Source organism: Rhinatrema bivittatum, chromosome 10 (assembly GCF_901001135.1).
Source record: "Rhinatrema bivittatum chromosome 10, aRhiBiv1.1, whole genome shotgun sequence".
Taxonomy (NCBI): domain Eukaryota; kingdom Metazoa; phylum Chordata; class Amphibia; order Gymnophiona; family Rhinatrematidae; genus Rhinatrema; species Rhinatrema bivittatum.
This window is the reverse complement of record NC_042624.1, coordinates 75289606-75305674: the sequence shown is the minus strand read 5'-3', so window position 1 is coordinate 75305674 and position 16069 is coordinate 75289606. Positions and strand designations below refer to the sequence as shown.

At 41.3% G+C, this 16069-nt stretch overlaps 1 protein-coding gene across 1 annotated transcript in view; it reads right to left on the bottom strand.

The window, feature by feature from the left end:
- The window catches only part of KIFAP3 (kinesin associated protein 3), a 204249-nt gene that overhangs the window by 153196 nt on the left and 34984 nt on the right, over positions 1 to 16069 (bottom strand). Inside the window, exons 5-7 of the mRNA XM_029617575.1 lie at positions 11330 to 11471; positions 10920 to 11019; positions 5658 to 5782 (exon numbers count right to left, since the gene is read on the bottom strand). Of these exons, the coding sequence (XP_029473435.1) occupies positions 5658 to 5782; positions 10920 to 11019; positions 11330 to 11471 (367 nt within the window). The remainder of the gene's footprint in view (positions 1 to 5657; positions 5783 to 10919; positions 11020 to 11329; positions 11472 to 16069) is intronic.

Sequence of the window (16069 nt, the reverse complement as noted above, 5' to 3'; positions counted from 1 at the left end):
CATTCTCCCTCTCACTTTATTTAAATCCCATGTAAAAACCCACCTGAGGCTGCTTTTAAATTTTAACCTCTGATTGACCCACTTGCAGATTCATTAATTTTTTAGCAATTTTCTAAACAGATGAAATTCCCAAAGTCTCTTTTACCCTGTATGTTTGTCGATTAGATTGTAAGCTCTACTGAGAAGGGACTCATGTTTTTGTACTGCTCTGCATATGTTGATTAGCGCTATAGAAGAAGTATTAAGTAGTAGTATTAGTAGTTCAGTTAACTACAGGGATTCTCACATTGCCAGCTCTCTGTGCTTAGTATTATGAGATGTCCTAGCCTTTCCTCTTCTAGAAAGCATTATAGTTCTCTAACACTATAGGGGGTCTCTTTGCCTGCACACCACACCGTAGTAATGTGCATTATTTGCTGTGGCTCCCATTATTAACAATGAGATATAATCACAAACACATGTTACCGTGCATCCCATTTTAGTAAATAGACCCCAATTGCTCTTTGCTCCTTTTTTGCATTTTCTATAGGTTCTTTCAGGCCTACGTTATTTATTTATTTTAACATTTTTATATACCGATAACTGTTTGCACATCGTACCGGTTTACATACAACAGAAAAAAATGGGGCCCAGAGGAGGGTGTATCTTTTACAAAGAACATAAAACTGTAACTAAATTATACCATTAAAGGAGTTAGCTAAATTCGATAAAGGAATTAACAATAACTAGAAATAGGAAGTATTAAATAACTGGATAGCTGGAGTAAATTTACAGGCTATTTATAATACTTTCTGGTATACAGGTAGTGGAGTGGCTCTCAACTAATATCTAATATATGTAGATAGGTTAAAGGAGAATTAATGTTTCTAGTCTAGCAGAGATATTAATGTAGTTAACCAAACAGGAGTTTCACAAATTATGAAAGTTGTAAAGCTTACTCTAGGGGCAGTTTCTCTAGGATCTTGTGCTACTGTAGACTGACATAGCCTTGCATGTATAATTCCCCTTTCTATACGGCCCAGTATATCAGCATATAGCATTCACAATTAACTCACTTTGATGCCTGCAGCAAAAAGTGGAATATTAAATTTGATATTGTATTTCATGCACACATGCTGAGCATTCCTTGTAAGGATGCTGTTGCAGTACAGCACACAACTGCAGCTGTGTTTGTGCAGTATTTTGGGCTAGAAATATCCCTTTCACCCTTCCTCCCCTAAAGTCTTGCTAGCTCAGCCCAGTCTTTCGGTACACTACCGGAAAACACTGCAAATATCCACAGTGTTCTCAGAACCAGGAAAAGGAGTAAACAAGCTGTCATTATGGCAAACCACACTGCAGAGGTGTTTTGGGTTTTTACAGTTGTACAGGGGGAGGAATGCACAGCAGCTAGTTGTAAAATTTACCAAGACAGATGATAAATGGCCAAAAACAAATCAGTACCCAAAATATTTTTTATTTTCTTTAAAAAAAAAAAAAAAAGGGCTGAATTTATCATCAGTGTCCCTTAAGAAAGGGATTGTGTTCTTTGATTCAGGGCTTGGTCATCTCCTGTTATGAAGATGGACAACTCTGGATTTAACAAACTATCTGCAGCGTATGCAAAAACTAAAATATTCATACATTGTACATATCCTCTTATCCTGAAAAGAGTGGCCTAGGGTGCACTCCTATGAAATGAACAGCAGACATCAGGAGATAAATGTAAAATTTAGAAAAACATAGCAAAGCTTTTTGTGGTTCATCCCAAGAGATGACAGCAGAATAAGCATGGATACATGCATGTACCATCTCATTATATAGAAAATAAGGAAAAATATTTCCAAGCAAGAGAAATAAGGGACCTCGGGGTGGAGACTATGAAGGAACTGCAAAATGTACTGCAGCTGGATAGCTTGCTCAACACTCTCGGATCATCCACCATTCGCACTTTAAGGCACTCGATGCTAACTGCTCGAACTATATTACAAAAGCTGCCGGGGCCACATAAGAGTCATCTTCAGAAACTTGATCAGCGCTTCTCTTAAGTTCTGCAACAGAGTGGACACGCCGGAAGGAGTGGAGAGAATGAGACGGGATTTAAGGAAACTGGAAGAGTAGTCGAAGATATGGCAGCTGAGATTCAATGCCAAGAAGTGCAGAGTCAGGCATATGGGGTATGGAAATCTAAAAGAAATGTATTCGATGGGGGGTGAAGGGCTGATGTGCACGGAGCAGGAGAGAGACCTTGGGGTGATAGTGTCTAATGATCTGAAGTCAGCGAAACAATGTGACAAGGCAATAGCTAAAGCCAGAAGAATACTGGGCTGCATAGAGAGAGGAATAATGAGTAAGAAAAGGGAAGTGATTATCCCCTTGTACAGGTCCTTGGTGAGGCCTCACCTGGAGTACTGTGCTAGTTCTGGAGAAAGTAACTCCGAAGGGACAGAGACAGGATGAAGGCAGTCCAGAGAAGGGCGACCAAAAAGGTGTATGATCTTCATCAAACGCCTTATGAGGAGAGATTGAAGAATCTAAATATGTATACCCTGGAGGAAAGGAGGAGCAGAGTTGATATGATACAGACCTTCAGATACTTGAAAGGTTTTAATGATCCAAAGTCAACGACAAACCTTTTCCATTACAAAAAAAATCAGCAGAACCAAGGGTCACAATTTAAACCTCCAGGGAGGAAGACTCAGAACCAATGTCAGGAAGTATTTCTTCACGGAGAGGTGGTGGATGCCTGGAATGCCCTTCCGGAGGAAGTGGTGAAGACAAACTGTGAAGGATATCAAAGAGGTGTGGGATAAACACTGTAGATCCATAAAGTCTCGAGGATGTGAATGAAGAGAAGAAGCATGGGGGTGGCTTGCAGGAATGCGGCTACTTCCTGGTGAATAATACTCTTATTCAATAAACATACACACGGTTAATGCAACTCCAACATTGCTCTATGCTTCAACGGCAAGAGGAAATGTGGGACAACGGATTTGCATTCACCAATAAGCGTGGGAGTAGCTTGCTTGTTGCGGCGGTTACTACCCCGAACCAATTAAGCCTGATACTTCACTTTGAATACATATACAGCGCAGCTCACTGCTTCAATGACAGGGGGGAATGAAGATAAGAGGATTTACATTCAGACAACTATCAACTAGGATTGAATTGCATAGTCTGGGAAAACAAATAAGCGTGGCAGTAGCTTGCTTGTTGCAGCAGTTACTACCCAAAACCAATACTTCACTTTGAATACATATACAGCGCAGCTCACTACTTCAATGGCAGAGAGGGAATGAAGAAAAGAGGATTTATATTAAGACAACCAACAAAGACTAAATTGCACAGGCTGGGTAAACAAATAAGCATGGGAGTAGCTTGCTTATTACGGCAGTTACTATCCCTAACCAATTAGGCATGATACTTCACTTTTATGCAGCTCCAGCACTGCTCTCTACATCAATGGCAGGGGCGGAAGGAAAATTAGAAACAAAAAGTTACCAAAAAGGGCCCTGACCTCAGCAGTAAGAGTAACAGATAAGTATGAGAAAAATAACTGTGAAAGCTTGCTGGGCAGACTGGATGGGCCATATGGTCTTCTTCTGCCTTCACTTCTATGTTTCTATAACATCACAACTTGAAAAGAAAACTTCAAACACTGTTCTGGATCTCTTTCTAGGGAATTATCTTTACAAGGGGGCATGCGTCAAAGGTGCCCACTATCTCCACTTTTATACATGCTGACCCTTAGAGCCTCTGGCAGCTAAAGTAAGACAAAATCCTGAAATTAAGGGTATAGCGGTTGGTAAGCAGGAAATTAAGATGTGTGTTCGCAGATGACATCCTTATGTTTTTAGCAGATGTTCAGAAAGCTCTAGAACCTATAGTGTCCCTTTCCACAGCATTTAAATCCTTTGCTTTACCCTCTTAGTACTGATATGCTAGAATTGTAGCATGGTCCCTTTCCTTTTTGTTGGGCTCCTCAGAAAATCAAATATTTAAGGATATGGATACCACATGATTTATCTTTATTATATGAGCTGAATATAAAAGCACTGATAGATGGGATGGAACAACAATTACAAATCTGAAAGGAGTTACCGATTTCCCTGTTGGGGAGAAATTCACTTTTTAAAATGGTATTATTGCCTAAGATAATATATAGACTACAAATGTTCCCGTGCTGTATGAAAAATGAGGATTTAGCTACCCTTAAATCCATATATGTACAACATATATGGAGAGGCCACCCACCTAAGATAGCATATGATAAATTAGTTAAAAGTAATTGTGCTTGCCAGTTGAGATATCTTGGAGATTGAAATAGTAGGAAATGTAAATATGATATCTTACAGCTATTAGAGGAGATTAGTACACCTTATGCCCCTTTGAGATTGCTCGATTTTCCTGATCACCAAAATTGCGCCAGATGTAAGGGATAATTCATTGTGGAAGGCGCTAGTGTCAGCATAGAGCTTTAGGAGAAGGAGCTTGTGGATGTCAATGAATGGGTCCCTTTTGTCCCCTATACAGATGAATTCCTACTTTTTACCAGTGATAGATAATGGTATATTTAAAGATTGGGGAATTTCTGGTTTAAAGAACATATAACAGTTTTTAGACAAAGAAATGGGTCATGTCCTGAGCTTTTCACAATTACAGAGAGTATATCAAAAGCCTCAAACATTTCTTTGGCTACCTGCATGTTTGTGATTACATTCTAAGTCTGGCTTTGTCTCATGAACAGAAGAGGTGGGAGCAGCTTAAAATTGTTTTGGAAAAAAATATTATATCACTGCCAAGTGGAAAATAACAGAACATACAAGAGCCAGCATACTGAGCTACTTTAATGACCTTTTAATGCAGGTGGTTTCTTTGCACAAGATCCAATGTTAAATGTCCAGTGTACTAATGGCATTAAATCTGATGTGTTACCACTGTCAGTAATGCAAGTCCCGATGTACACTATAATACTCTTCTCCCTCCCACCACCCCAGAGTAAAAAGAAGGACCCCCCCCCCCAAGCCATCCTCATCATCCCCGCCAGACCGAAAAGGACGACGCTGGGCCACCTAAAATCCCTCCCATATCACACCTCTTCCTCCTACCACGCCAGGACCCTATCCGCTGCTCAGCATGAAAGCCCTCTTATCTCGATACGCCACGCAAAATGGCACTGACTTCCTAAAATGGTCATTTGCCCTGGAGTGCTCTCCTGCCTCCATTCACTATTGCTGAGCTGTATATGATATAAGCAGGGGGATGCAGGAGAAGTGTGGGCGGCCTGGAGGGACCATCTTCTCAGTCTTGGGGAGGGGGGGAGGGGGAATCAGCCTAGAGGGAGAGCTGCATTTTATTCCATGGAGGGAGTGGAGGTAGTTTCAGCCTGGAACAGCCTTCTTTTCAACCTGGGGTGAGTGGTAGGAACATCGTGGCCTACACTGGGAAGGAGAGATTTAAACAAATCGCATTACTTAATGTGATTTACATTAACTTCAATTTCATATCAATCAGCTGCTTTGCATGTATAAACATGGTAAACCTAACAGTGTTAAACACACATCAAACTTGTAATCACACTGCATTATCCTCAATTTACTTCAGTACATTGATTTCTTAAAGAGAGAGTATATTGGGCCACCTTAGTCCACCACATGTATACGAGCACTAAAGGATATGAGCTTTCTTTTTCTTGGAGAGTTCTTCTTGCCAAAGCTCGTGGCGTTTCAGCTCATGGTCAATGATGTTCATGCACAGTGCACCAATCTTGTAGTGTGTGATTAATCCATGAAATTGAGAGAAGCTGAAGAGAGAGAAATGGATTACCCAGGTGCTGACTTGTAAGAGAGAAATCACCAACTTTACCTGAGAAATATTAATGAAATATATCTGCTAAATAGTTCTTTGCCAGCATGTATGAACAACACAAAAATAGAAACAAATCTGACCACACTAAACATAGAAAAATTACAGTGGTCACTACTAGTGGCAGAGATACTAAAAAATAGTAAAACCCAATGAATCCACAAATAGTGCCTCCTGTGCCCAAGGATAAATGGAACCTTAGACTATGCTTATGATTCATGTTGCTCTATCTAAATGTGCCTTTGTTCTTTGTCACACTCATATTGGGTTTAGTCTTGAAGACTGTTTGTTGGTTTGATATGTTGATTTTTACTTTTTACTTTTTTTACTCTTTACTTATAACGTTTTCTTATAATGTTACTCATAATGTTATTGTTTATGATAACTTGTTTCAATGTAACGCCACAGCTGCGATAGTTCAGTTTTAATGGAAACCGATCTGATTTGATATCTTCTTTCAAGAATGTCGGTATATAAGAATTCTAAATAAATAAATAAATTCAATTTATCCCTGGGCACAGAAAGGTTGTAGGAAACAAAATACATAAGCATTTACCTTTTGATCAATCTACCAAGGAATCTTCTGGTGATGAACATCCTTCAACTCAGTTGATTTATTTATTTATACACTTTATATACCACATAATTAGTACAAATACAATAAAAGTGGTTCACAATTTTACATATATAGCAAAAACACAAAACCTTTTAAGACAGAGGCAAATCACCCAGAAGAGTGGGGGTGGAATTGATTGAGACCAGGGGATCTCATCATCAACCTTGGGATTGTCCATGGACATAGTCACAAGTAGAATGTGACCTGCAGTGATTAAACTGACCCGTAACTCTGAACCTGTGAATGTGATGAATGTTTTAAATCATGGACTGTTCTTTACACCTGTGGTACATTATGATTCATTTAAAACTCACACTGGTTTACATTGGGGGTTTTTGGCATGTGGTATTTGAATATTTTCTAAAATTTGTGTGTGAAGCCCAATATCATGCCCTATCAAAGAAACCTTCATTATGGATTCCCCTGGACCATAAGTTCCAGCTGGACACACATTTTGTTGGAAGCGGCAGAATCATCCATACCCAAGAAACGACGACATAATATTCCAAAATAAGAGTATATGCATACAGAATTCAGAGTATATGATTAAATCCTCAGATGAAGGTGGACTGATGCGACTTCTTCAAAGACAGAATTATGGGACAAAGGTACACAGGCAATTAGCTAATAGTAAATATTACAGCAAGTTAGATGTAAATCCTACTGAAAATATTCAAGCTGGGATAAACATGTTGCTTGCAGAAGGAAGAGGTGATTTCTTACCATGGGTGTTTGGAGGTTAGTGAGAAGTTTCATTGGAGTTTATACCGAAGGAGAAATCTATGGGGTTGGACTCTGGCATCCAGATGGAACTTTGAACAGCTGGAGATGAACAGATCCTCCATGGCAAGGAAGAGTTTAGAGAAGAATTGTGATTTTCCGATATGCCACAAATATAGGGCCTCATTTTCTAAAGTATCGCAGGCCTGCGATACTTTTAAAAATTTCCCCACCCGGGGGCGGGGGGGGGGGCGGTCCTGCGCTCGCTGCCGGTTTCACACCCAATAGCGCCACCATAGAAGGTGTAGCTATTGGGCACGAAACAGGACACGAAAAGGCACCTACCTTTTCGCCGTCCACGGCGTCTTCACGGAGTCGGCACTGGTGACGCCCCGACTCCTCTTCCGGGGCAGACTCCGCCCTGATTTAGGTAGCGCAGGCGTGCGCTACCTTCACAGGCTATCACAGGCTTGCGCTAACAGCGCAAGCCTGAGATAGCCTTGGTAAATAAGGCCCATAGGGGTAGATTTTCAGACCGCGCGAATAGGCGTACTTTTGCTGGCGCATCAGGCGCAAGCAAAAGTACGCGGGATTTTAGTAGATACGCGCGTAGCCGCGCGTATCCGCTAAAATCCTGGATCGGCGCGCGCAAGGCTATCTATTCTGTATAGCCGGCGCGCGCCGAGCCGTGCAGCCTACCCCCGTTCCCTCCGAGGCCGCTCCGAAATCGGAGCGGCCTCGGAGGGAACTTTCTTTTGCCCTCCCCTCACCTTCCCCTCCCTTCCCCTACCTAACCCACCCGCCCGGCCCTGTCTAAACCCCCCCCTTACCTTTGTCGGGGGATTTACGCCTCCCGGAGGGAGACGTAAATCCCCGCGCGCCGGGACGCGACCTGGGGGCGGGTCCGGAGGGCGCGGCCACACCCCCGGGCCGCCCCGGGCCATAGCCATGCCCCCGGAACGCTCCCGACACGCCCCGAAAACGCCGCACGTTCGGGCCCGCCCCCGACACGCCCCCCTCAGAAAATCCCGGGACTTACACGAGTCCCGGGGCTCTGCGCGCGCCGGTAGGCCTATGTAAAACAGGCTCACCGGCGCGCAGGGCCCTCCTCGCCTAAATCCGCCCGGATTTGGGCGGATTTAGGCGAGCAGGGCTCTTAAAATCCGCCCCATAGTGTATTAAGAAGTGGAACAGTGCAATAACGAGCCTTTTATGTATTTGAGATTTCAGTACAAAACATTGTATAAAGAGGGGCGGATTTTCAGACTCCGCGAATAGGCCTACTTTTGTTTGCGCTCCAGGCGCAAACAAAAGTACGCTGGATTTTAGTAGATACGCGCGGAGCCGCGCGTATCTGCTAAAAACCTGGATTGGCGCGCGCAAGGCTATCGATTTTGTATAGCCGGCGCGCGCCAAGCCGCGCAGCCTACCCCCGTTCCCTCCAAGGCCGCTCCGAAATCGGAGCGGCCTCGGAGGGAACTTCCTTTTGCCCTCACCTTCCCCTCCCTTCCCCTCCCTAACCCACCCACCCGGCCCTGTCTAAGCCCCCCCCCTTACCTTTGTCGGGGGATTTACGCCTCCAGGAGGGAGGCATAAATCCCCGCGCGTCAGCGGGCCTCCTGCGCGCCGGGACGCGTCCTGGGGGCGGGTCCGGAGGGCGCGGCCATGCCCCCGGGCCGCCCCGGGCCGTAACCACGCCTCCAGGTCCGCCCCCGAAACGCTCCCGGCACGCCCCCTAAACGCAGCGCGGTTCGGGCACGCCCCCGACACGCCCCCGACACGCCCCCCTCGGAGAACCCCGGGACTTACGCGAGTCCCGGGGCTCTGCGCGCCGGTGAGCCTATGTAAAATAATCTACTTATATATTTCCCTCTACAGTTCTCTCTGCCTGGTCAGCATTAAGATCATTAACTGGGGCATTTTTAATTTGCATTCATGGAAATTACATTTGCCCCATTTCAAATAATTATGGATCTTCTACTGCAGAGACCTGCCTTAAGTGTGCTCCGACAATTATATGAGAGCCCACCCACAAAAAGGGTTTTCTAATATTTGACAGGTTTTTTTTGTTACTGAGAAATATATATCACAGATCATTTTCAAAGGCAATACCATGTCTGTATTAAATATTCATTCCACAACAACATTTTGATAAAAGGAGACCACTCTTTCTGAAATTTGGTAGGGAGGTTTGTCATAAGCATGGCAAACGTCTGAAAAGTCAGTTCACTGGTTTTGGAGCTAGACGAGGCAAACAGTTCAGTAAGCCAAGAAAACAAATTCCAGAGTGTTTTGTTCTTGCCCAGCTCAAAAGGCCAGAAAATTGGATGTATTTTAGATTTAGCTCCCACCTTTTCATTGGCAGCTCAAGGCGATTTATATTCAGGTACAATTGCGATTTACCTGAGGCAACAGAGGGTGAAGTGACTTGCCCAAGGTCATAAGGAACATCAGCAGGATTTGAATTCTGGCTGCTCAAACCACTAAAATCAAATCAGAATTTAAATCAAAGCAAGAAACAGTGCTGGTTTCAGACCCAGATGTTTTGGAGCTCTTGGGAAATTTGGATTTCAAAAAGATGTGATCTACATTATATTCAGTAACAAGCATTCAGATATATATAGATATATATATATTTTTTTAAGTTTCTTTATTCTTTCAAAGACACAAAGGTCTAGAACAATAAAAGGAATTTGATAAAGTATATTTTGATCACACTGAAACAGAAAGGCATTTTGAGAAGACATGTTGGCATGTTCGAGGCACAGGAATGCTTCCTGCAGAAGCAACAGAGTTCCCTCTTTCTGCATAGCAGAAGATGGATCCCTCTGCCACCTACAACATGGTTTTCTTGGATCGGTATATTTTTCTACTAAGAAGCCACTGGCATGAAAGTAAGTTTTCCATGTAAAATGGACCTGTGAAACATGAAGGCCACACAGAACAGTAGCCCATACTGGTAGGGTCTGGAGGAGATTTTAAAAAGGGCCAGATTGCTTTTGCTGCAAAGGCTAAACAAGTCGGAGAGGCAAAGGATCTCTTGACTCCCCCCACCCAGCCAGAGCAGTGACCCTGAGCTTGCAAGTTGGTTATCTGTGGTCAATGGTATGGCAATATTAAAGGAAATAAACCTGGACCTTTTTTAAATCTTGGGAGTAATTTACCAAAAATGTGTGTTAGAATAAGATTTTCTAACTAATTAACAGGAAATTTAGAGTTCTGGCCATGGCAATCACAGTTCTGCATCCATGACATCACATACCTTAAGACCACTGGCAATTAGAGGAAATACAGGCTAGAAAAGGAGTACAACATAAGAACATAAGGCTATGGTCCATCGACCCAGCAACCTGCCTCCAAGCTGGGTTGCAAGTATGTGGCAGATCCCAAAAAGTAGATCTATTTCCTGTTACTCACTATAAGGGATAGCAATAGCTTTCTTTAATCTACCTGGCTAAGAAGTACAGGGCAAAGAGACAGAGAGGGAGAGGCAAGGAAGAAGGCTCAGAGAAGTGAAGAGCATAAAAGGGAATGAAACACAGGAAAATATTCACATGAGAACAAGGTGGGGGCCAGGGGGGAGCATCAACAGCACAAGGGGTATCTTCTTTTGTACTGCATTTCTATACTGGAAAAATCAAATTTTATTTCACGTAATTCTCAACTGTGCAATTTGTGTTTTCTAAATAATAAAGCATTGCTTTGACTGTACAGAGCTAGCATGCTATAAATAACTTACCTAGAAAAGCAGAAGAAAATATAAATAATGTTAGTAGCAAGCTCCACACTCTGCTTCCAGTCCTCTCTTAGCACTCTTGCTAAAGCTCCCAGTGCAGTTTCTAAAAAGGCAAGAAGGAATCATTCCTGGGTCACTGGACTTCTAGGGTCAGTGGGATGTTCTCACCAGTACCCACTACCAAGCACTCTCCAGCCAGGCTCTCAGCCGGCATGCAAAAAAGAATAAGTGAGGAAGAGATTCTCTGATCCTTTACAGGGTATCCACCCAAGCCTGCTTTCTGAACCATGGTGGGTTGCAGCCTAAACATCCCTTTCCCCCATCTTTCCTGCAATTAATGGCAGGATATGACCCAGCTTGGGCCCTAACCAGCCCTCTCCCTCCTACCCTCCCTGGCAGAGTAGTGCGCTCACCATTTCGCAGTAGCTCCTCCAGGTTGTCTGGGTTGCGTGCCAGCTGCAAGATGAGTGCAGAACCGCGCACCTTATCAGGAATATCCTCATATAGCAACTCTATGTATTCATCCATGTCATTAATATTGGCCACTTCATCAATCTGAAAATGTGAGACAAAAGAAGCTTAGGCGACTCAATACTTCCTTTCATCTCATGGAAAAAAATTCATATTTTAAACTCAATGGCATACAATGAATATAATCATGAAGACTTCTAACCATTTTATAAATTCATTAAATGACTTAGAAGTGACTTTAGTAGTACCAGTCATGTACTTATTGCTTGAATATTTAAACACTTTAATGCTATACCAACATCTATTCACAAATCTGTTATCAGTTACAGTTTTTGAACAATGAAAAGATTCCAGATAATTTTCATTCAGTACAGAATCTGTGGTATTATTTTATGTTCTGAACCACAGAGTGAGTTTTCAAGGAATTCTAATCACTAAGCCGGAGGAAGCAAAGTACTCCATCCCCTTGTTACTCTTCTGCAGCCTCATTTGAAGGAGGGCATTAAATAACACTACTGCAATAGCATACATCTTTAAAAAGAAAAACTATGATAGCATAAGGAAATTACTTGGAAAAAAAACTAAAAGAAGCAGTTAAAGGCTAAAAGTTTGCATGAGGTATGGACACTGTTTAAAAATACCATTTTGGAAGCCCAGATAAAATACATTTTATGCATAAAAAAAGATAGAAGGAAGGCCAAACTACTTCCAACATGGTTTAATAGCGATATGAAAGAGGCAGTTAAAGCAAAAGAGCATCGTTCTAAAAATGGAAAGCAGACCCAAATGAAAAACACATGCAAGAGTAAAAGCACTGACAAGTTAGATATAAAACAGTAGTTAAGACAGACCAGGAGAAAATCTGAGAAGAAGCTTGTCAGAGCAGCAAAAACTAATAAAAACTTTTTTTAAATGCATTTAAAGCAAAAAGCCTGTGAGAGAGAGAGTCAGATGGTCCACTACATAACTGAGAAGTACAAGGAGTGGTCAGGGAGGACAAGAAAATAGAAGAAAAACTGAATGCATTTTTTGTCTCTGCCTTTACAGAGGATACGTTGGGAACATACACCAGAAACATTCATTAAATATTGAGGTATCTGAGCAACTAATACAAATCTGTGATAATGGAGGATGTAATAAATCAAATTGACAAACTAAACAGTAACAAACCACAGACTGGATGGTATCCACCTCAGAGTCCTTGAACAAACTCAAACATGTTACTAGTAATCTGTAACATATCATTTAAAACTGCCACAATACTGACAACTAGATGGAGGCCTATACAATGCAGATCTAAAAAAAAAAAAAAAAAAAAGGCTCCAAGGTGATCCGGGAAACTATAGACCAATGAGCCTGAAGTTAGTGCCAGGTGAAATGGTAGAAACTATTCTAAAAAAAAAAAAAAAAACCCCAAAATCGCTGGCCTTATAGACAAGGCTTAATGGGGGAAGAGTCAACATGGCTTTAATAAAGGGAAGTCTTGCTTTACCGATCTTTTATAGTTTTTTTAAAGTCGTAAATAAACGTGAAAAAGGCAAGGCAGAGCCGGGTGATATAATGTATTTGGATTTTCAGAAGGTACTTGACAAAGTCCACCATGAGAGATTCCTCATTGTTTTATTGTGGTTTTATTGTTGGTTTATGATGTACACTGCGTTGTGCAGGTCTTTGGATTTGGTTCTGTGGTATACAAACAATAAATGGAATTGAATGAAATGAAATTTTAAAAAGTCAAGGTATAGGGAAGCAGTGTCCTACTGTGGACTGATAACTGATTAAAAGACAAGAAACAGAGGGATGGTGCAAATGGTCAGTTTTCCAAACAGAGAAAGGTCATTAGTGGAGTACCATAGGGATCGGTAGTGGGACCTGTGCTATTTAACATTTTTAAATTATCTGGAAAAGGGGATGAGTGACGTGATCAAATTTGCAGATGGCATGAAATTATTCAAAACTGTTAGAACAGCAGCAGATTCTGAGGAACTGCAGAAGGATCTTGTGAGATTAGGAGACTGGGCATCTGAAAGGCAGATGAAACTTAATGTGGAAAAGTTGAATGTGATTTACATAGAGAAAAATAATCCTAACTATGGGTACATACTGCTGGGTTCTGTATTGGAAGTCACCACCCAGGAAAAGGATCTTGGAGTCCTTGTGGACAATACATTGAAATTCTCAGCTCAGTGTGATATGGAGGTCAACAAAGCAAATAGAATATTAGGAATGATCTGAAAAGGAATGGAGAATAAAATGGAAAATATATTGCCTCTGTATTGAACCATGGTGCCACCACAGTTTGAGTAATGTGAGCAGTTCTGGTCGTCCCTATCTAAAATAAAATTAAAAAAAAAAAAAAAAAAAAGACATAGGAGAATATAGCGACAAAAATGATAAAGGGGTGGAACATTTCTCCTATGATGAGAGGCTACACAGGTTTGAGCTCTCAGTTTGGAAGGGTGACAACTGAGAAGGGACATAGTAGATATTTATAAAATTATAAGTAATCTGAAATGGGTAAATAAAAAGGTAAATGACCTTCCTTTAAACAATAAAACAAGGGGACATTCCATTAAATTAACAACCAGCAGATTTGAAACAAACTGTGGAAAGTATTTTTTTTTTTACTCAGCACACCATTAAACAGCAAAATCTGTTGCCAGAGGATGCGGTCAAGGAAACCAGCAAAGCAGTGTTTAAGAGAGGTTTGGACATGTTCCTGGAGAAAAATGTCTATAGTACATTAGCCAGGTAGACTAAAGAAAGCTATTACTATCTCTGGGAATGAGTAACAAGAAATAGATCTACTTTTTTGGGATATGCTGGGTTTGTGTGACCCCGACTGGCTACTGTTGGAGACAGGATGCTAGGCTTGATGGACCTTCGTCTGACCCAACCTGCCTTTCGTTCTTATACTTCTACTGCAAAACAAAAGATTGTTCTAGTATGCAAGGCAAGCATATATTGTTCTGCCTGATGTCTTTGGATAAAGGATTACAAAAGTAGCCATGCGTGTGAAATTAAGGTTTATACTCATGGGAAGTAATATTCAAAAGGAGTTACATGCCAACAAGCAGCACATATCACAGCAATTTAAAAAAGCCCTTTTACATGTGTAAATCCTTTTAAAAATTAACTCTATACTGTACAGTATGAATTCTGGTATAAATCTGACAACATATATAAAAATAGTGCACGCCTAAATAAATAAATTTAAGATTCATAAGAAATTGAATTGTTCTCACCGTGCTGACATTTTGCACCATACTCCTTTCTGTTAGAACAATCCAATCACTTTGATTTGTGAACACCTGCTTAGGTACACACACCTCTTCTTTTTAATTTTTACATGTATTCTTTATTCTCCACTGCTAGGATCGCTTTTGTTTTTTTTAAACCAATTACTCTAATTTTGAGCCAGTTCTGTTGGCTACGCTTCTATTCTGGAACTCTTTGCTGTTAAAAAGTGAGTGAAAAGCTTACTTCTGAGGTGGGGTAATTCTTCTGTTGATCCAAGGAGAAGGTCAGTTCCATTGATTTACTCAATGGCATCTTAAATACTGGGACAAACCCACCAGATGTGAGACATGGAATGCGGCTCTCCACATCCCCACCTATACACGGAAGACTCAAGAGCACATCCTGCAAGATTTCTGTGGTGTCAAATACCACTTTTAGACTATTTTGTACTGACAATCCAGCATGGGGGAATTTTGAATAGCCCGCAATGCTTTCCGGTCCACATGGCTTATTTCTGGGAACTTCAAAATTAATTGGAATGTCTATTGGAAATGCTTAATGAGTTAAAAACTTGCACAATAGGTTATTTGTAACCCTGCACTATCCAAGATAATCCAATCGCATCTTCTCAAACATTTTATCCTTCTCAGCTTTGCTTGATCTAATCTCTTATGTGAACCCCCCACTTTTGCGTCCTTTGTTTAATTTTTAGTTAGTCTCCTACTGATTCACGAGAATCCATCCTCTCCCTCAACCCCTATCTAACCTATTCAAGAGAACTTTAACACACCAGTTGCTCGATGATACACTTAAGTTACTACATTTTATGCACATCTTTACCTGTCTGTACACTGCTTATACTCTGTGAGTACCGTTTATTTGGTTGTACACTATATTACCTGCTTATTCACTATTGCTTTATGCCTTAATTGTAACAAGTTGTCTGTTCACGGTTTAACTGTGCGTTTGCTGTATTATGTTGTTTAAATTGTAAACCGGAGTGAAGGCTGACTGCTATACTTCGGTATATAAAAGAGTCTAAATAAATAAAGAAAGAAAGAAAGAAAGAAAAGATATACTGAATTTAAACTATGTAAGTACATCTCTTTCCAACTGATTAACTATTTAATTTGCTTTATAGAATGGCATAGGAAAATTGGTTCTTACCTACTAATTTTCATTCCTGTAGTACTACAGATCAGTCCAGACTCCTGGGTTTTGTTTCCCTGCCAACAGATGGAGGCAGAGAAAGTTTCATTGACACTGTACATAACCCAGTGTGCCACCTTCAGTCCCTTAGTATTGATCTGTACCCAAGCCAAGATGACAGCAACAACCATAAACTTCTAGCAAACTTGATCCCCTCCCTGTCGGAGGAAGATATATTTGCCAACAAAGACAATGGAAAACTTGTTTCCAAAATTTAGCATGAACGATCAGCA